This window comes from Corythoichthys intestinalis, chromosome 1 (assembly GCF_030265065.1).
Source record: "Corythoichthys intestinalis isolate RoL2023-P3 chromosome 1, ASM3026506v1, whole genome shotgun sequence".
Taxonomy (NCBI): Eukaryota; Metazoa; Chordata; class Actinopteri; order Syngnathiformes; family Syngnathidae; genus Corythoichthys; species Corythoichthys intestinalis.
This window is the reverse complement of record NC_080395.1, coordinates 50,337,197-50,357,937: the sequence shown is the minus strand read 5'-3', so window position 1 is coordinate 50,357,937 and position 20,741 is coordinate 50,337,197. Positions and strand designations below refer to the sequence as shown.

Below are 20,741 nucleotides of genomic sequence, written 5' to 3'. Positions count from 1 at the left end.
GTCACTCGTCGGCCATATTGCGTCGGTGTCATTTAAAAGAAGTAAACGGCTTGGTTTGCCATATTTGCCAGAGATGCAATAGTTTTACTGCATGATTAAAAATATTAATACAACCTTCTTAAGAGCTTGCCTGAATCATTGCCAAATTCATACGGCTTGTAATGAACCAGTCTCTAAATGCGTCAAGACGAGGGTTTTATTGGAGGATAATTCTGACGCAAGATGGCCGTCGGTTACCTACGCCGCCGACTCCGCCGTCGGGCATCTAGTTCAGTGTCAAAGTTCCTGAGTGGGATACAGCACACCAAAGTCCAGAAGGTGTGTGATACCAAAGTGACTGTAATATTTATTTCCAAATCTAGCGTATTTGCAGTCAAGAATGTGGATTTCAAAAGATTTCCAAGGTATTTTCCGCTTTACTTCCTCATGTTTGCCAGCAACTTCCGTTTTAGAATTTCTCCATTCAAAACAACAGTGGAGCTGGAGTAACATTCCTCATCAAAATCCCTTAAAAAAGACAATTTGGAAATACCGCATCCATCTGCCATCATTGCGACAGGGGAGGACAACATTTTCATGAAGGCAGATGTGGAACCAAGCTCGTGCCACCACAAAGACCGGGTGTTTTTGTAGCCATGTTGCCGCTGTTATGGAAGGTACTGTGTTCTCCCTATCTCTGCATTTTCATGTCTTTTGTGCTCAAAAGACACTAAAGCTAAAATCTCGCTCTTATGCTCAACCTTTTTAAAATATTTTTCTAATCATTTTGCAAATTGTGATTTATTGACCTGCTTTGCACATGCACCAATTAAAAAAGAATGACAGACTACTTTTGTTTATATGTACATACCTTGTAGTATTTCCTTGTAACAACAAAATTCGTGTCATCCCTTCTGTATTCGGCAAATGTAATATAATTTGTAATTTCACCTCATTTTGGTCACTCAAATGGCTGGCGTATCAATCTACACATCACGTCTTCACAGGCTGACAGGTTGTTATTTTCTCCACAGATGACTTGATCAACAAAGTGATAAGAACAATCATACAATATCATCTCTACGTCGTGCTGAATCCATTTTCTAAGATTCCGTGAGTTCCTCTGTTTTAATTTAGCAATTTTTACTTTGTCAACACACTGCTTAGCTCAAATGCAATTCGTGTTGTTTTTTTCTAGACCAGAAGTTCGAGGCAGACATTGTCCAAGATGGCGCTGCCCATGTTTCGCTCAGAAAACTTGTCTCTAGAGCCCAAAATTTTTAAGCCTGGGGAAAAAAACCCAACATATTGTTAATTTGGCCCTCGTTGTCGCATCGCTTCGGCTGTCTTTTTGAATGCTACAACTTGTGACCACTGCAATTATCTATGTCAAAGCAATCAATGGAATGGAATATCTGAAACTAGATTTATTCGAAGCATATTTCAGCACATGAGGTGGAACTTCTGAGATACTGACAGGATAACCATGAAGTGAAACTTATTGTTTTTTTCATGCTTCCAAACAAAATGTCTAATAGACTTCACGCTTCCCTGTAAAAATGAACCATTTGTGTTGTGCGTTTTCATCGGAAATGGCAGCAGTTTGATGAAGGCATAACAGTGCACCAAATGTGTTTCCATAACAGTCCACCAACAAAGACAAACTGCATTAGGCTAATGATTGATAGAATGCAGTATTTATTCAACTGAAGTTATATTTTAAAAAAAATGTTCCATAGAAATACTGTATTATAAATTGACCCTCTGCGGCCCTTTGTGAAATGGTTTGGAGACTGGTTTAAATCCTCAGGTAACCAAGGATTTCGTCTTTACGATGCATTATAGGATTTAACGTGGCTCCACTGTCAAGGCTGTTAGACAGCACATTATGTAACTTATTTGTGAGACTGTCATTTGAGTCATTAGCCTGGTACTCAGTTGCTTGTGGGTCTATCTCAAAAGCAAAGCTCCTCCACTCGCCATCAGCCACCTTTTAAAGCCAGTGGACTGGACGCCCCAACTCGTCGCCAGATCAACTCGTCTCGTTCGGCTGTCAGTTGCATCATGCCTTGCTCACGTTGTTACTTCTATGATTCCTGGCTCACGACTTTTGCTCTTGTCTCAGGACCTGTTTCTGCACGCTCCATGTCAGATCCTCAATCTTAGTCTTCCCGGGGCCCCGTATGCCTCTTGCCAGTCTAAATGCTCCAAGCTAGATTCTGCACATCCCACCTTTGCATGCCGCTGTCAGCTTGCTCTCTGTTTCTGACGTTTTCATCAGTCTGCTGCCGGCTTTGCCTTGTCCCGCAACAATAAAGTGTCATGCCGTGTTTGCATTTGGATCCCGTCACTTCCACGTACCCTAACAGTTGTAGGCATAGGCAATACTGGCAACAACAACAAAAAAGTTTTTAAAAAATAATAAGTGAACCCAGAGAAAGACATGTCCTCTACACGATCATTCAGTTTGGTTTCCTCAACCAACTAATTCATTTGCAAACAGTGGGGATGTCAAACTTTGACATGCTAAAACTAGGTTATATCAACACATGATTTTGTCTCCCTGAAAGAAATATATCTGAAGCAAGCATTTGATTTCACAATAAAATGATGTTATTAAACAGATATTTATTGTACTTTGTATCTTAAGCCAAAATGCACAAGTTTGACTTTTTTATTTTAAAAAGAGTACTATTAGAAGCACTTGTAAAAACACGTCAGACTTTTTTTCAAATCATTGCAATTAATTCAACATACCATATTTTTCGGACTACAAGTCGTACCTGAGTATAAGTTGCATTTTTGGGGGAAATTTACTTGATAAAATCCAACACATAGAACATACATGTCATCTTGAAAGATAATTTAGAATAAAAATACAATAGAAAACAACATGCTGAATAAGTGTATGTATACAGTATGATAATGTTACATAATGCATTAACAACAAAATGCAAACGTGGCCGGAATGTTAACGTAACATAGCTATTAAGAGTTATTTAGATAACTGTAGCATAAAGAACATGCTAACAAGTTTACCAAACCATCAGTGTCACTCCAAAACATGAAAATAACATGTAAAATCATATAATAATGTATTGATAATTTGACACAGAAGTCGCTCCAGAGTATAAGTCGCACCCCCAGCCAAACTATGAAAAAAACTGCGACTTATAGTCCGAAAAATACGGTACTATAAAAAAATATGACACTACATGCCTGCATTTTTTAAATCACTATTATAATACGGTGCACTACACATTGGAATATTATTTGCGTATAGGAAGCTCTGAGTGCTCTGAGTGGAAGTGTCGTGATCTTGATACAATACAGCATTGATGAGAAGTTCCCCTTTCCAACCGAATCAGTGGCTTTCTGTGCTTAACTTTAAAATCAATTCCTCTATTTGTGTCGGCTCTAGGTTGATGCTTCCTTTTTTCTTCGGAGCAGAAATATAAAATAGGACACAGGGTCTTGAATGCAGCGATCATTATTTTGTGGGACCCAGTCAACAGATTCTACATTTTCATTTGCAGACATTGTCAACGACATGGATGTGGCGGTGGGTGACCGAGGCCTCTTTCTCTTTCCTCCACTAAGGCAGATGAATGTGGGTGGATTCTTGTTGATATACAGTACGTTCTTTGGTTTCTCCATGGCAGGATTCAGGGGTAAGTGGAAGTGTGCTAATAGTTCACCAGCTCCATGAAGGGAAGCACCAATATGAAGTAGAAAATGTTGTCAAGCACAACAAATCAGGTGGAGGAAAACGCATGATAATGTAATTGGACGCTGACGATAAAAGTCTCTTTTTTTTTGTGCTTTCGTCGTTTCATGATGATCTTTTTTTTTTTATTATTATTATTATTATTATTATTTTTTTTTAGGAAAGGTGACAAGCTACTGAAAATAAATGGAAATGATCTGCAGCATTTAACCCCTGAGGAGTTGGCTCAAACCATAGCAGAGGGTCAGCCGATGTTGGTGAGATGACATCGTTCATCTACAGTGCAGAATTCTCTGTTGTCTGGCTGCATCTTGACAAGACTTTTGCAAAGCCACATTCCTTCCGAATCACTAGTGATGGCCTATGTAACTCTAAAACTTCATTCCAAGTACTGCATCTCGAAGTTTCAAGTATAGTATCACCACAATGACGAGGAAAAAATATACTTGATTATACAGTGGGGCAAATAAGTATTTAGTCAACCACTAATTGTGCAAGTTCTCCCACTTGAAAATAGAGAGGCCTGTAATTGTCAACATGGGTAAACCTCAACCATGAGAGACAGAATGTGGGGGAAAAAATCGAACATCACCTTGTTTGATTTTTAAAGAATTTATTTGCAAATCATGGTGGAAAATAAGTATTTGGTCAATAGCAAAAGTTCATCTCAATGCTTTGTTATGTACCCTTTGTTGGCAATAACGGAGGCCAAACATTTTCTGTAACTCTTCACAAGCTTTTCACACACTGTTGCTGGTATTATGGCCCATTCCTCCATGCAGATCTCCTCTAGAGCAGTGATGTTTTGGGGCTGTCGTTGGGCAACACGGACTTTCTACTCCCTCCACAGATTTTCTATGGGGTTGAGATCTGGAGACTGGCTAGGCCACTCCAGGACCTTGAAATGCTTCTTACGAAGCCACCCCTTTGTTGCCCTGGCTGTGTGTTTGGGATCATTGTCATGCTGAAAGACCCAGCCACGTCTCATCTTCAATGCCCTTGCTGATGGAAGGAGATTTTCACTCAAAATCTCTTGATACATAGCCCCATTCATTCTTTCCTTTACACAGATCAGTCGTCCTTGTTTGTAGGTGACCAAATACTTATTTTCCCTCTGTAATTTGGAAATAAATTCTATAAAAATCAAACAATGTGATTTTCTGTTTTTTTCCCCACATTCTGTCTCTCATGGTTGAGGTTTACCCATGTTGACAATTACAGGCCTCTCTAATCTTTTCAAGTAGTAGGAGAACTTGCATAATTGGTGGTTGACTAAATACTTATTTGCCCCACTGTAGTAGCCCCAGGTGCAGGTGTGCATACGTACATTGGCAGAAACACTCATAGATGTTTTGAAATACTTCCTAAAATGATCTCAATATGCTAATGCCTACTGAAATGCATCATGAAAGCAACCTAAATTCTCTCTTCTTCTTCTTTTCTTTTGACAGAAATTCAGTTATCACAGGTATATGTCTGAAGGTGAAAAAAAAACTCCTTAATAAACTGCAATACTCCCCAGAAATACTCCAAATACTTTTGAATCGAGTTCTCCGATATTATAGGGTAACTGATTGCATTGGCCGATGAAAGCATTTCAAAATGTTATCAAATAATATTGACATCGGGGTTTCATTATCAATTTTGGACCGATATGCATGTTGCCTTTTCAGTGAATGTAAATGCCTTCTGTCTTTGTACAAGGCTGGTCATAGCTTAGCAGAGCAGTTATGCTTGTTGTCCATTAGATTTCACCAAACCTAGTTGCTTGGAATTTGTTATGTGAGCAGACCATTTGCATTCATGGAGCAAAAAAAAAAAATGAACTAGAAATTATTGAAATTGTAATGATTGGCTGGCAACCAATTCAGAGTTTACCCTCCTTACTGCCCATAGTAAGATGGGATAGGCTGCAGAAACCCTCGCGACCCTCGTACGGATAAGCGGAATGGAAAATGAATAAATGAATACGGTATATTGTAATTAAAATTGAGATGCCAATGCATGTATTAGGCCATAATGATATACCGTACTTTTATGGTCTAAATGACCCAAACTGTGATGCCCAATCATGTAGACGCCAGCTCTTTATGGGGTTATGTATTTATTTAAATTACCAAAAATAGTCACTTGCACCATAAAGGGTTAAATATGGATTTAACCAATAATCAAGAACGTTTCAAAACTATTCATCATTTGACCACTTGAGGGAGTCTGTGTCACAACACACTTTAAGATTACTAATCAATAAAAGACTTTTCAACCAGTCATATTCTAAATTCGTCTGTGAGTGCTGTAATTCTTAGGCTGCAATACCTAAATGTTTTTGTCATCAACACTGTTTCTCGTTTCCGTCATCAGACAGTGCACAAGTCGGTCAGGAAGAAACATTCCAATGAGCGGAAATGCTCCACAGACGATGCGCTCCATGCCGTTTCTAAGGAGGCCACCTTACTCGAATTCAGCATGGAAATGGTGCGAGAGGAAGACCTGCTACAGAGTAAAATCATTTCAGGTGGTGATGAAGAAGAGAACGGCAGCGCCAAGGAAGAAGATGCAGAGAGCAACGACCTTCTGGTCGTCACCATGACTGAAACAAACTTCATCATGTTAAGGGGAAGGGGCTGTGATGCTGGCGGCAGCTGTCGTGGATGCCAAGGGACAGGATGCACCCTTAATGACATTGTTATGACCTCCAAGTCCAGCACTGTGACCCTTGGTGAGTGTGGGAAACTCAGTTGTTAGAACCCAGTCCAGTTGATTCTGATTCTTAGAAACGATCCAGTTGCTTTCATTGCTTTGTTTCCAGTTTCAAGAGGAGGGGGCACTTTGAAACAAATGACGAAATTGAACACCCCAATCGAACACATTGCCTCGCACAAATATCTGAAAGCCCTGTGTCAACAGAAGACTCTCTATGCTTCGTCTCATCCAGGTTTTTCATGCAGTTCAACAGACATTAGTCACTCTCTGATTTGAAAGAACTCAACTACTTCCAAATTAATTGACGTAAAACTTTCTGTACCCAGAGAACTTGACCATTTATTACTACAAGTCAACTTGTTTGGACAAGCATAATCCAGTGACGTTGAACTTCACAGACTCCGACTGCTTTCTGAAGTGCTCCAAAAAAGAGGAGCAGGTGCTCCTGCAAGTGGAGGTACTGACAATTTATCTTCCTGAATTTGCAAATATTCTACTGGAAATGGTCAAATTCACCCTACAAAAGTTCTGTCAATGCGAATGGTAACGAAGAACACTTCCCAAGACGTCACAAAATGGCGCCTAAGCAACATTTTTATATTAGGGAGAAGAAAAAAAGGAAAGTTGTTGAAATGATAAGTTCACCCCAAAATTTACTACTTTATAACACAAATTTTTTGGCATATTATAAATCTGAGACATTTGTTTTTGTAGGCAGTGGATAAGGCAAAGCTGAAAACTATTTCCATGAATGACGAGGGCACGCTTTCCTACGTCTTCTACTTGAAGACCGACAGCTCAAAGCAGCGAAAGTTCGAATCTGCACTCTACCAGGGCTGGTACATCCAAATCACTGGTTCTGCTTCTGCAGAGTCTGTTAAAATGGCCAAGTTTGATCGACAGCAAGGAACTCAATCTTTTCTCTTTATCATTACTACATAAAATGACAGGTGGAAGACTTGAATTACTGTTGGATAACCATTCAGCAAAAATATAAAAGTGTTACTCCAATACTTGTCCCCTCTTGCTATTTATTGATATTTTGATAAAGCATTCATGTATTGTGCTGTATTTCAATTATACACAAAACAGTACGGATTGGTACATTCTACATTCAACGTTTATTGTACAAGTAATGTAATGACAAACAGCAGAGCCTGGTTATAAAAAATACTGTTATCAAGGAGTAATCCTTTGCAAAAGAAAATATTGTTAAACATTTAAGACAGCTTTACACAAGATGTGTAAGAATACATATCATGTTGGAAATACATGAGACATTGCACGAACAGACCATCTACATTATCATATCTACATTAGTACATTGTACATCATTATCTTGAGGCCTTGCAATCAGTATAATAAATTACTGTACTGTTATTATGATTTTTTTTTTTTTACATTCAACAGCTCACAAACCCAGAATACACTTATCTACACTGATCAATACACTTTAACAATACCATTAAGTGTACATGAAAGAAACCCAGAAATATACTGTAAAGTATGTAAGGCTCTTTTCTATTGCTTTATAAAGGTATTTAAAAAAAAAAGAAAGAAATACTGTGCTTGACCAAAACACATACAAGTGAGAGTGCATTGGCTACACACCCACCACTGTCCGTGACATTAAAAATGTCTGTGAAGGCCTAAAAAAGGTCCACCTAATGATTTAATTCCTCATAAACCGGTTTGTTCATCACGACTTTCTTCGTAGGCTCTGTTGGTCTGTCCATCAGGCTCGTAAGGATTTTCAACTCCTGTATTTTTAGACTTCCTGTGAAAAGAACAAAAAACACATGAAGTGTCATCTGGATGTGCTGTAACATTGGCTGCCATTGATGGCGATAGACATGTAATCGGGGTGAAAGTGGTGGGAATGTCTTTCCAGAACTGCCTGACATCAAGTTTGGCGGGGCTTAAACATTCTAAAACCACCGAAATGCAAAAACTGCTTTTGGCACAGTTATAAATATAACGCACAATAAAACACAACAGGTTTCACACAGACAGTGGTTAGCATGTTTCCCTCACAGTTCTGAGATCAAGGGTTCAATCTCGGGTTTCACACATGCATTAGGCTACTGCATTAAACTTGAACAAGGCGTTAATGAGAAATTGATTTCCATTCAAAATTGTATTTTTTCAGTGATTTACAAAATTCCATCTAAAACTCCATCTAATTTTATATTTCCTCAAATCTAAAAGGAAAACCTCAATTTTAACTAATCAAGGACATAGGACGCACTTTTAAATTAAAGATAATGTAAACATTTGACTTTTTAAGAAAAAGAATAAAGATATAAGTAACATACCTTAACCAAAGTAAATACATTATGCACAGTGAAATGGAATATATTTTGAAGACAAAGCAAACATTGAGATGTGCGTGTCTGACAGCATGGCAGGTTTTTTTTTTAAACATGAGGTTTTGACAGCTGCCGTCATATTTTCGGGATCAAAGCACCGTATGCTGGAACGGTGTTCCCGCTCCAAATTTCATACCGGAACGCCGTTCCGGCATTACATGATATAATCCATTTGAACTGGAAGGAGGCTCAGATGGATTGGACATCTTTTGCAAGCCAATGATTGAAATGCATAGGATCAATTCCGGGTTCCTCCACACTTGAACTTACTTCTTACGCTCTATGATGCCGGAGATTATGAGGAAGAGCCCCATGAGCACCACAACTGCCATGACCACTCCAAACACCACAAGCCACACCTCTACCGGTTGCTCCACGGGAGGCGAAAGTGTCGCCGGAATACCGTCAAACTCCAGCGTGTGGTCGTCTAGTTGGAACGCATCGTTGATCCGCCCGCGGGACAGTCTGCCAGCCACATTAGAAAGTCAGATGAATATAAAAGTAGGTATTATTGTATTAGTATTCATATATTATTTTCAAACTAGTGACTTGAAAAATACTGGTAAATGGACAGTACTTATATAGCACATTCATCTACATGATTACCATGCCCAAAGTGCTTTACATTAGCACACACCAATGGTGCTGCTGCCATGCAAGCTGCTGTAAACCCATTGGGGCGAAATTAGGGTTCAGTGCCTTGCCCAAAGGCCCTTCGACAGTGGGCAATTGTAGCCAGGAATTGAGGCGAAGTTAGGGTTCAGTGCCTTGCCCAAAGGCCCTTCGACAGTGGGCAATTGTAGCCGGGAATTGAACCACTGACCCTTCGGTCCAAGGACAACTTCAGCTACCAACTGTGCCACGGCTGCCCTTAAATTAATAACTTAAATTATTTTAAAATATAAACAAATTTCCACTGAAATTTATTTTCAATAAGTATCTGTAACACTAGAGAGCAGCAAAAGCTTAGTTTGTGTATGTTGGGCATGACAAAAAGAGACTGGCTTGTGGTCTGAAGCCAGTATTTGGTATTTTGTACAAAGGTAGAAAGCAAGGCCAATCATTGAAATAGAAAAATTAAGCAAATCTGCTTTTAGAAAGTTTTCCAATGTAGACAGGTTCATCTCAGTTAAAGTGAAAATCAGGGAAAATACATTTCACGTCAAAAGGTAAATCTAATACAGTATGGCATGCAGTTTCAGTCACAGTGACATTTTCAACTCATTGATAGGCATAGACAGTGAATGATCACTGCCAGCAATCACCGTTCAAATGGCTTGAAGGTCTATCTCCGTCAGTGGCAGCTGACGAATTAAGGATTCAATTTTTCATCTTTTTAACATTATATCTTACAGCTGACAAATTCAAAGCCCTTCGCCATGCAGTGAAGTTGCGCCTCACCGTATGGCTGCTTTCAAATCTTCCTTTGGGACGAATTGGGAGGGAGTCACAGGATTGGTAACCACCATGTAGAAGGAAATCCTTGGTGTTTGTTTATATGTTAAGACATTCTCTGCACTGTAGACGCAAAAAAGATTTGAAAAAATAACGAGGAATATTGGCACACAAAAACCTGAAACATTTAGACAAACCAAAGCGTACTGACGTAAAGAGAAGAGTGTTGTTTTTCTGACTGTAATACTGTCGCAGAGCGTACGCCACACTGGCCCGGAACAGGTATTGCTCATTGGAGTTCCAGGAATACTGCAAAATCAGTTTTCAGTGAATGAATACTAACTGCAATGGCATTTTTTCCAGGCCATTTTACAAGAAGTATAGTGACTCATAATAGTACTACTCACAGCTTCATCACCCATGGCCATTTTTAAACTGAGCCTGACTTTGATAGCGTCTTTGGAATCTGCAATGAGGTTCAACCCATCCAATATATGACATTGGTGCTACTTTTGTTAAATGCTTTTTTTGTCTTGTTTTGGTGCCACAACTCACATGGATCTACTGCCGCATCCCAGCCGACATAACGGTTGTGTTTCATGTTGTCTTCCTTCAACCACACGTAAAGTTTTTGGAAATAGTCCAGCAGTGGCCTGGCATCCATCCTGGTATCTCCAGATATGGCGTGCAAAGCTCTGGTCCACGACTTGGAGCGGCCCAACTCTAACATGCTCCTGATAAAGTAATGAGTAGAAATGAAGGGGTTAGAAACATGACTAGTGCAGGGCAGCGATAAGTTTTTAATCACAGTTAATCGCACAGGATTCTTGTCATTCATCACATTGTTAGACACACAATAATAAATTCTAAAGTAGTTTATTGTAAACATTTGTTTTAGATGTGCTGTCACATGAATTAAGATGTTTTAATTAGTGACTTTATTCGGTGTTAACTTGTCCAGCCTTCATTTTAACCAGCAGTTTCCATTCAGTGATCGTCATTCTTCCAAATAAAATTATTAAAAGTAGAACTAGTACTTGAGCTTGGCGCCAGCTTCTTTCGAACCAGTGATGTCACACGAAGATAAGACGTCAGACTGACCAGCAGCATGACAAAGTGCTTTTTGGAACTGAAACTGGTAGATAGTTCTTGTGAAATATCTGTTTGAAAATGCAACAAGAAAACACAAAGATGTTCTTGTTAAAATTTCTTGGAATTAGGTTCTCACAACTGACCTACTCTTGAATGTTCTACCTGATGAAGGAATAATCTCCAGATACGTGAAAGAGGGCGGCAGGGTCACAGTACGTCTCATCTCTTGGTACCGGCTCCACCACCCCGACAAGGTCTCTCCTGTCGAGTTAGAAAACATAGATTGGAGCGGATGAAGGGATTTTTATAAATTTCTGTTGCACTCTTCCTAAGAACGAGACGCGTGTGTCTGCCTACTTCATCTCCCACCATCGCTCCATCCATTTCTCCTCGGGTATGTTTCCTGCAAACACTTGCCACCGCCACTCTTCCAGCATGTATGTGAAAGGCAGAGTGGCCACAATGGTCAGTGCCTGCTTCAGCAAAAAGTTAATCTCTGTTTCTGTAGGGTGGAAAAATCATCAAAAATTGAATTTGTATGGTATTGTATTGTGGTTTTATATTCTACTTCCAACTTTTTTTTTTATTATTATTATTGTTTTTTCACCATTATCATAAGTGTAGTCAGGAGGCAGCAGGCCAAGTGCCTTTAAGTGTTTTGGTGTGGCAGCAGAAAGAGACATGATCTCCCCGACAGCCTCGTGGAAACCTTCGTTGGCGCCATCTCTCAACAGGTAGGAAAGGTTTCTGTAAGCCATCTGGTACTGGTTGTGGCCCATCTCATGGTGGACTGTCAGGAAGTTTTCCATGTTGACTTGAGTGCACATTTTGATCCTAAGAGTGGAGGAAGAAAGATGTGTCCATGACAGTGCTTTTATTGTGCAATTGAAATGCCTTATCAGATATGCACTACCAATAAAACAGATGGCAATATATATTTCCGATGATTCAATGAGATAGAACAAACAAGAGATAAATGTTGTCAATAAAACCGCATTGTGAGTGTGACATCAAGCACCACTTGCACGTGATGGATAAGAAAAGAACGATTTTAATGTTGTCTATACAGTTAGTCTCAAAATTTAAAATATACTTTATATTCACGCATTGCCTGCCCTTGATGGTGATAAATGTCCAATCCGTTTGAACTGGTAGTGAATGATCAGTGGATTGGATGTCTATCACTGTCAATAGCTTTGAAACATGCACTGTGAAATAAACGGCTACTGTATATTCACTTCTGGTCTATACAAAATATTAGTCAATTTAACTTGCTTTTTTTTTTTTTTTTTTTTTTTTTTTTTTTTTTTTTTACACAGTGTGATCATTCATTGCCAGCCCTCCCAGAGTGCTATGATTCTTTTTGCTTTGGTGAAAACTGCATGGGCACTTGAGCAGCACCTACTAGTATGTACCTGGTTTCAATAGGAACACTGTGCTTAACTGTGGAATATTCAATAAAAAAGGACTTCATAATTACTCAGTTCAAGTGTGTTCTACATAAATGTGAAACAAACATTGCACCCAAATAAATGTCTAAAAAGACGAACTAAACTGTACTTGAATGATTTCCTGATATTGTTCTGTTTTTCTTCGAACTGAAGAAAATTAGTGCACTTCAGGACGAATTCCATTTGGATAACCATTTGGTTATCTTTTGCACCTGGACAGCAGGACCTTATTTCAATCCTTTGTCAGAAAACGTGTATCGAGTGTACTGATTAATGTTTGACAAGACAAAATGCCATTTGTTGCGTTTTATCAGCAACAAAAAATGAATCATAGTTATGACTGATGTGCTGTGTGATTACTGCTGGCATTGCATTAAACCAAATAATAATAACATCAGCATTCCGTGTATTTGACGCTTGCATAATACACTTAAAAGTGAAATATGGCAGAAAGACGTTTATCAAATATTTTTGTCTATTTAACGTCCTGGATTTACAGTGCAAGAAACTTTACAGCTTAACACGTGTATTTTACCTGTAGTCCTTAGTGTTGCCCATGTCCCAGGCCGTGGGATGACACACCACCTTGCGTCCGTCCTCGGGTTTTTCCAGCATGGAGTTGTCCCAGAAGTTGTCATACATTTCATACAGTCCTACCGACATAAAGAACTTCTCGGCCTCTTCGAATAGCCGACGCTTTGTCCAGCCCTGAAACCAGCCATGAAAATTGGTGATGTAAACATCAACACGTGCTTTTTGAATCACTATGTTATGATCATATTGAAGTTATTGTACTTGTTTTACTATAATATACGTATTGTGAATTTCACAGTTTGTCAGTATTATAGAAATGATGTGTACAATTTGTGTGCATATAAGGTTTTGCAAAAGTTTGCCTTAAAACATTGGTTAAGATACCATTGTATCTAACATGTACAGTGGGGCAAATAATTGTGCAAGTTCTCCCACTTGAAAATATTAGAGAGGCCTGTAATGGTCAACATGGGTAAACTTCAACCATGAGAGACAGAATGTGGGGGAAAAAAACTACAAAATTACATTGATTTTTAAAGAATTTATTCCCAACTCAAGGTGGAAAATAAGTATTTGGTCAATACCAAAAGTTAATCTCAATACTTTGTTATGTACCCTTTGTTGGCAATAACAGAGGCCAAACGTTTTCTGTAACTCTTCACAAGCTTTTCACACACTGTCGCTGGTATTTTGGCCCATTCCTCCATGCAGATCTCCTCTAGAGCAGTGATATTTTGGGGCTGTCGTTGGGGAACACGGACTTTCAACTCCCTCCACAGATTTTCTATGGGGTTGAGATCTGGAGACTGGCTAGGGCACTCCAGGACCTTGAAATGCTTCTTACGAAGCCACTCCTTTGTTGCCCTGGCTGTGTGTTTGGGATCATTGTCATGCTGAAAGACCCAGCCACGTCTCATCTTCAATGCCCTTGCTGATGGAAGGAGATTTTCACTCAAAATCTGTGGATACATAGCCCCATTCATTCTTTCCTTTACATAGATCAGTCATCTTGGTCCCTTTGCAGAAAAACAGCCCCAAAGCATGATGTTTCCACCCCCATGCTTCACAGTGGGTATGGTGTTCTTCGGATGCAATTCAGTACTGTTTCTCCTCCAAACACGAGAACCTGTGTTTCTACCAAAAAGTTCTATTTAGGTTTCATCTGACCATAACACATTCTCCCAGTTCTCTTCTGGATAATCCAAATGCTCTCTAGCTAACTGCAGACGGGCCTGGATGTGTACTTTCTTCAGCGGGGGGACACGTCTGGCAGTGCAGGATTTGAGCCATTGGCAGCGCATTGTGTTACTGATAGTAGCCTTTTTTTACTGTGGTCCCAGCTCTCTGTAGGTCATTCACGAGGTCCGCCTGTGTGGTTCTGGGATTTTTGCTCACCGTTCTTGTTATCATTTTGACGCCACGGGGTGAGATCTTGCATGGAGCCCCAGATCGAGGGAGATTATCAGTGGTCTCCTATGTCTTCCATTTTTCTAATAATTGCTCCCACAGTTCATCTCTTTACACCAAGCGTTTTACCTATTGCAGATTCAGTCTTCCCAGCCTGGTGCAGGTCTAGAATTTTGTCTCTAGTGTCCTTCGACAGTTCTTTGGTCTTGGCCATCATGGAGTTTGGAGTGTGACTGACTGAGGTTGTCGACAGGTGTCATTAATACAGGTAACGATTGGAGCCTCGTCAGACCTGGTTAGACCTCGTTAGAAGAAGTTAGACCTCTTTGACAGCCAGAAATCTTGCTTGTTTGTAGGTGACCAAATACTTATTTTCCACTCTAATTTGGAAATAAATTATTTAAAAATCAAACAATGTGATTTTCTTTTTTTCCAGATTCTGTCTCTCATGGTTGAGGTTTACCCATGTTGACAATTACAGGTCTCTCTAATCTTTTTATGTAGGAGAACTTGCACAATTGGTGGTTGATTAAATACTTATTTGCCTCAATGTATGTGAAACTCATTATCTTTTTCACTGACATTGACACTGATAGACATCCAATCAGCGGCCTGTGGCTCTTTTCGTCCTTCTGGTGTAACTTTAAATTAATTTGTCACTAGATAGACATCCAATCCATTCGAAGTGGGATCCTTCAATCGCTGCCAAAGCTCCCAGCTCAAATGAATTAGACATCTATTACCATCACTGGCAGTGATTGAGTTAATTACAATTATATTAGTTTGTTTCATTTATGTGACATGACCGCACGACTTCCGATTTCACTATAAGTGAGTCCCAGAGTGTCACCATTAACTCGGCTCCACCAAAATCGGTCAGGTTTTAGCAGTCTACAACTATTATCACATATATGTAGTAGTAGTTTATAAAGTTATTAATTAAAGCTTTCAATGTGTGCAGCAAAGTCTATGCATGTTTTTTGGACACGTTTTCAGGGACAGAGGTTTACTTTGTAAGAAAGCAGTTTTGTTTATTAATGTGGGGTGGGGGGAGTTCTGGCCAAACAGGTTTGATGTAGAAAGCTGCCAAAGTGCTCATTTAAATTCATTTTTGGCTTAAGGAAAAATTCAGTTTTTTTCTCACCCTAAAGCACTACTTTTTAGGGAGCGTGAGAATTTTTATATTTCTTCACTCGTTACGTATTAGTGGTCAATGTTCAGGTGAATTATTACATTAAAATTAATTAAATGTTAGTATAAATATTATTCAAAGAAAATACGCATTTAAAAAATCATCTTCTGTATCTAATTGTGTGTTAATAATCGTGATATGAATCGAATCGTGAATTTTGTATTGTTACAGCCCTAGTTATTCGCCAATGATGGGTTCACCTACTGGCACATTTTGATGTATTAACATGTTTTACCATTATTTTAAACAGAGTAAACATACCTTTTCTACCATTGTTGTGCTGACATCAATCTCCCCCTCGTAGGGCATTGCAAGAGGATACAAGTTGGTCCAGAATCTTCCCCACATGTCACCTAGTCAATACAAAAGGTGAAACAAAAAACATTCAAATCTACTATGTTTCTGTTTAGCAAAATTTTGGGACTATAAGCCGTTTTTTCCCCTCATTTTGAATCCGAGGCTTATAGTCCAGGCGGCTTATTTGTTGATTCATTTGGGTTAATTGGTAACACTTTATTTGACAGCGGCGTCATAAGACTACCATAAGACCGTCATAATTATGACATGACATCATATGTCATATCATGGGCATTAATGAATGCTTATGACAGATTTCATGAAGTGTCAGCCGGCAAATTATGTCACTTACGCCATTTATATCGAGCTCAGATCTTTTACACCCATTCAAAAGGGAAAGAATTTGCCAGATGACACAAAATGACATCTTTCATAATCATTCATTCATGCTCATGGCAGTGTCATCTCATAATTATGATGGTCTTATGGCAGTCTTATGGGGCCACTGTCAAATAAAGTGTTACCAAATTCCATAACTAGCAATTAATAATGAAACAACTAGCAGAGTAACTGAAGAAATAATTAGCACATAACATGAATTTTGATTCGTTATTGACATCAGTAGCATTGCAATGCATGCTCAGAGGCATGTTCGACGACAACAGTGTTGACAGCAGGTGGCAGCAGAGGTTGACTGTCTCCCCCAAAACAACAGTAATGGCCAAATGAAGCTTCTTGAAGCAATGAAGCTTGGTTCAAAGCTTTATGGTGATTTATTTGGTCTTATGACAGTCTTATGATACCACTGTCAAATAAAGTGTTACCGGTTGATATCTTTTGGTGTAAATATCTCATAATACAGTGAGGACAGCTGCAGCTTACAGTCCAATGCGACTTATCTATTAACAAATGCCGTTTTCATGTCAAATTTGGTGGATGGCGGCTTATGGTCAGATGCCCCTTATAGTGTGAAAATTACAGTAGTTTGAATGAAAATAACGCTGATAAATAATAAGACCGTACCCAGGAGATTGGCTGGCAGAGGTCCTCGTTGATCCATGTGGTTTCCGTGGACTTTCATCAACTTGTCCCTCACGTAAGCATGGAGCTCCTTGTATAGAGGCAAGATCTGTGGGAAGATATCTTGCTTTACAATGTTCTCTTCATTCCATGGTTCACATTCCAAATGTCGGACATACCTGTTTGTAGATAGAGCGTACATCTTCCATCAGCTGATGCCTGTTGTAATTGTAAGGGCTTTCCTCATCGATCGTCTCGTAGTTATATCGCCAGTAAGCGCCGTAGTCCTCAAAATCTAAGATCATGGAGAAAACATGCAGGTTTAGTCCCACTCCCACTGTTCGACTTTGAACATTCCCAGCATTTGTGACTAGGGCTGTCAAAATTATCACGTTAACAGGCGGTAATTAATTTTTTAAATTAATCACGTTAAAATATTTGATGCATTTAGTGCACATGCCCCGTTCAAACAGATTAAAATGACAGCACAGTGTAATGTCCATTTGTTACTTGTGTTTTTCGGTGTTTTGTCGCCCTCTGCTGGCGCTTGGGTGCAACTGATTTTATGGGTTTCAGCACCACATGAGCATTGTGTAATTATTGACATCAACAATGGCGAGCTACTAGTTTATTTTTTATTGAAAATTTTACAAATTTTGTTAAAACTAAAACATTAAGAGGGGTTTTAATATAAAATAAACTTGTACTAACATTTATCTTTTAAGAACTACAAGTCTTTCCATCCATGGATCGCTTTAACAGAATATTAGTAATGTTAATGCCATCTTGTTTATTTATTGTTATAATAAACAAATACAGTACTTATGTACCCAATGTTGAATGTATATATCCGTCTTGTGTCTTAGCTTTCCATTCCAACAATAATTTACAGAAAAATATGGCATGTTTTATAGATTGTTTGAATTGCGATTAATTACGATTAATTAATTTTTAAGCTGTAATGAACTCGATTAAAAATTTTAATCGTTTGACAGCCCTATTTGTGACCCTAAACGTCAGTGACTAAAACATGCAATACAACAAGCGGGCTTACTGTTGAGCTTGGCCGCTTCATTCTTCAGAATTACATAGTCTTCATATAGAGGCCTCATCTTCTTGCCCACCTCCCTTCTCCACCCCTCCCACACATGTAGAAGCTCAGAGTAATTGCGGCTGGTGGCCATCACGTGTTCCAGGCCTGGAAAAAGCAGTTAGCAAACCTAAATCACTCCAATGTAATGAGTCATTTAAAAAGATAATAATAATAAAAGGAGAAAGGGTTTGTGTTGTTCGTATTCTTTCATGTATATAAAAACAACTGAAAGATTGTACTTGGACTCCAACCCACTCAGACTGTGGATGAGCGGCTAAAAAGGACACCTGTCAGACAATAGATAGCAAGATTTTATTCCCCTAACTAGGAATTAGATATATCATGAAGAGTGTATTGTCAATAGTGACTTTTTACTTCAGTTCGCCAAATGTTTTACCATCAAAACATCCACTATTTGAAATTCCAATCTAAGAAGGCACAAGATTACGAATCGTGTGCTTGGGGGAAAAAATAAGAAAAGGCGAGTTTGTGCCATGGATTGTTAATTATAAACTGCCTGATTCCAAACACCATTCTATAGAGAGATTGTACCTGGCTCCAAAGTCTGACAGTTATGTGGGTTGTCCATCATGCACACACTTGTTGTGCTGTAGATTGTACTCATGTCACTCAAGATCTTGCTCAGCTGCGGGCAGATTGGAAATGAAATAGTAACGTGATGTGTTCCCCAAAACGGTGTAAGAGTTTTTGAATGGAATTGCAAGTCTTACATGCGCAGCTTTCTCCTGTGGCAAAATGCCGGCACCTTTGTCCTGTAATATGATGAGCTGCAATTTGATTTGAGGATCCTTGATGTCAGTAATCTTGAATTTGGAAGCCCGATCTGACTTTTCGTTGTAAAACGTAGTCCAAATTTGACCCTGTTCTGACTGGATATGTGAAAGCAGACACATTAATCATGTCTTCGGCATGATCCGAAGGCACAAAATTCTCACCAGTTTGTCCGAGTTCTCCTTTGTGATGTTGGTGTTGTATGCCCATGATGCCAGTGAGTACTGGTACATTCGCTCACTAGCCTCCGTATCAAACTGGCGCAGGAAGGCCGCAGCCTCTTTCTCTATTTGCGTCTCAGCACGAACTGAACCACAGAGAACAAGAAAGCAAAGCAGAACCTTTTCAGACATGCTGCAATCCTTTTCACACTTACACACACTCTCTCGCACTCTGAGAAGGAAGGACAGTGTAGTCTCTTATACACTTAGGATAATCTTCTGTACTGCCTTGGCCTTTGGACAGAGTCATAACTGAGGGTGTGTCTAAGTTTTCATTTACAGATAACGTGGTTCACTCAGATGGCTTGTGGAAGGAGAAAGTCTTGGGAAACCAAATCATAGACATTCCTCTAAAATTGTAGGTTTGAAACATTTCATGTCCAGTCTCCTGACCTGACCTGCGCTCAACATGAAAAAAAAAAAACTATGTGAAATTGTCTCACACTTTCAGACTCATTGTCAATGACAGTTCTCCTGTGACAAAACTTAACTGTCGCAGCAGTAATAGTGATTAAAAAATATTTTAAAATAAATAAATATATAGACTTTCAGTTTACGGTTAAATACTGGCAGCTGCGGTTGCCAACATTTTACAGTTAAAATACAACTTCTCCACCCAAAAAAAAAAGAAGCATAAAATACCTACAAATTTTACAGAAGAATTTTATTGATTTTATTTTTAATAACTGAAAATCATGGTAGAAAGCTAATATTGTACACCTACGGTCATAAGTTTTGATACTTTTCACCATTCAGTTGGATTATAAAGAGTCTAAAGCATTTCTACCAAGGGTGTAATTTCATTATACACTATGAACCATGTGTAGTCCATTGGTGTAGATCAGGGGTCGGCAACCCAAAATGTTGAAAGAACCATATTGGAAAACAAAAACAAAAACAGATATTTCTTGAGCCGCAAAAAGATGAAAGCCTTGTAATGAAGGCAGCACATGCTGTATATATCTATATTAGCTATATTAGCCTACTATCGAAATGACTAAATTGGCTACAAATACAGCCTTCATCATTACCATATTTTCTGCACTATAGGCCGCAGCTGAAAGCCTTCAATTTTCTAAAAAGCCGACAGTGCACCCTATAATCCGATGTGCCTTGTATATGGATCATTATTAGTTAATCATGGCACGACATTCCATTTAGCTCAGTTCCCTCTTGTGGACGAATAATGCAACGCCAACCACTACTACTACTATTACTGCACCTTATAATGCAGTGCACCCTATACATGAAAACGTTTTTAAAATAGGCCATTCATTGAAGGTGCGACTTATACTTCGATGCGCCTTATAGTGCGGAAAATGCGATAAATGTTTATTTTTATTGCAGTGATTCCTATAGAGAATGACACACCATGTGACTACTCTGTTGTACGATGCCGCCTCAAGTTTAACTTCATTACAATATAAATGAATTACAAGAATGTTTGTGTCATGCTTGTCCTCTTACAG

The 20,741-nt window shown here is 39.0% G+C and overlaps 2 protein-coding genes across 11 annotated transcripts; one reads left to right on the top strand and one right to left on the bottom strand.

Moving 5' to 3' along the window:
* The first annotated feature begins 246 nt into the window (after window positions 1-246).
* On the top strand, window positions 247-7,403 carry LOC130919006 (uncharacterized). 10 transcript variants are annotated; one of them, XM_057841371.1, is made up of 10 exons: window positions 247-656; window positions 1,014-1,092; window positions 1,178-2,031; window positions 3,430-3,541; window positions 3,642-3,760; window positions 3,867-3,963; window positions 6,068-6,425; window positions 6,516-6,641; window positions 6,736-6,866; window positions 7,124-7,403. In XM_057841371.1, the coding sequence occupies exons 4-10, from the start codon at window positions 3,458-3,460 to the stop codon at window positions 7,349-7,351; spliced, it is 1,143 nt and encodes a 380-aa protein (XP_057697354.1). In that variant the 5' UTR covers window positions 247-656; window positions 1,014-1,092; window positions 1,178-2,031; window positions 3,430-3,457; the 3' UTR covers window positions 7,352-7,403. The 10 variants fall into 10 exon arrangements, with proteins under 10 accessions (XP_057697354.1, XP_057697368.1, XP_057697362.1 ...); XM_057841385.1 differs by lacking the exon at window positions 1,178-2,031 and having other exon boundaries at window positions 3,516-3,541; XM_057841379.1 differs by lacking the exon at window positions 1,178-2,031 and having other exon boundaries at window positions 3,401-3,541.
* A 120-nt stretch (window positions 7,404-7,523) lies between these two features.
* On the bottom strand, window positions 7,524-19,415 carry ace2 (angiotensin I converting enzyme 2). The gene is made up of 18 exons (XM_057847173.1): window positions 19,216-19,415; window positions 18,991-19,149; window positions 18,812-18,905; window positions 18,221-18,364; window positions 17,346-17,461; window positions 17,170-17,275; window positions 16,111-16,202; window positions 13,252-13,424; window positions 11,873-12,099; window positions 11,623-11,767; window positions 11,428-11,526; window positions 11,211-11,333; window positions 10,729-10,907; window positions 10,581-10,639; window positions 10,385-10,482; window positions 10,180-10,296; window positions 9,049-9,243; window positions 7,524-8,186 (listed from the first exon to the last, which is right to left on the bottom strand). The coding sequence occupies exons 1-18, from the start codon at window positions 19,402-19,404 to the stop codon at window positions 8,090-8,092; spliced, it is 2,412 nt and encodes an 803-aa protein (XP_057703156.1). The 5' UTR covers window positions 19,405-19,415; the 3' UTR covers window positions 7,524-8,089.
* Between the last annotated feature and the right edge of the window lie 1,326 nt (window positions 19,416-20,741).

Bases quoted from the DNA above. Each gene is read 5' to 3' on its own strand.
- LOC130919006 (XM_057841379.1), top strand. From the start codon at position 3,458: ATGCAGCGATCATTATTTTGTGGGACCCAGTCAACAGATTCTACATTT. The intron at 3,964-6,067 runs GTGAGATGACAT...TTCCGTCATCAG, and splicing joins CAGAGGGTCAGCCGATGTTG to ACAGTGCACAAGTCGGTCAG. The intron at 6,426-6,515 runs GTGAGTGTGGGA...CTTTGTTTCCAG, and splicing joins GTCCAGCACTGTGACCCTTG to TTTCAAGAGGAGGGGGCACT.
- ace2 (XM_057847173.1), bottom strand. From the start codon at position 19,404: ATGTCTGAAAAGGTTCTGCTTTGCTTTCTTGTTCTCTGTGGTTCAGTT. The intron at 17,276-17,345 runs GTATGTCCGACA...ATCTTCCCACAG, and splicing joins TACGCTCTATCTACAAACAG to ATCTTGCCTCTATACAAGGA. The intron at 10,483-10,580 runs GTGAGTAGTACT...CTGATTTTGCAG, and splicing joins TGGCCATGGGTGATGAAGCT to TATTCCTGGAACTCCAATGA.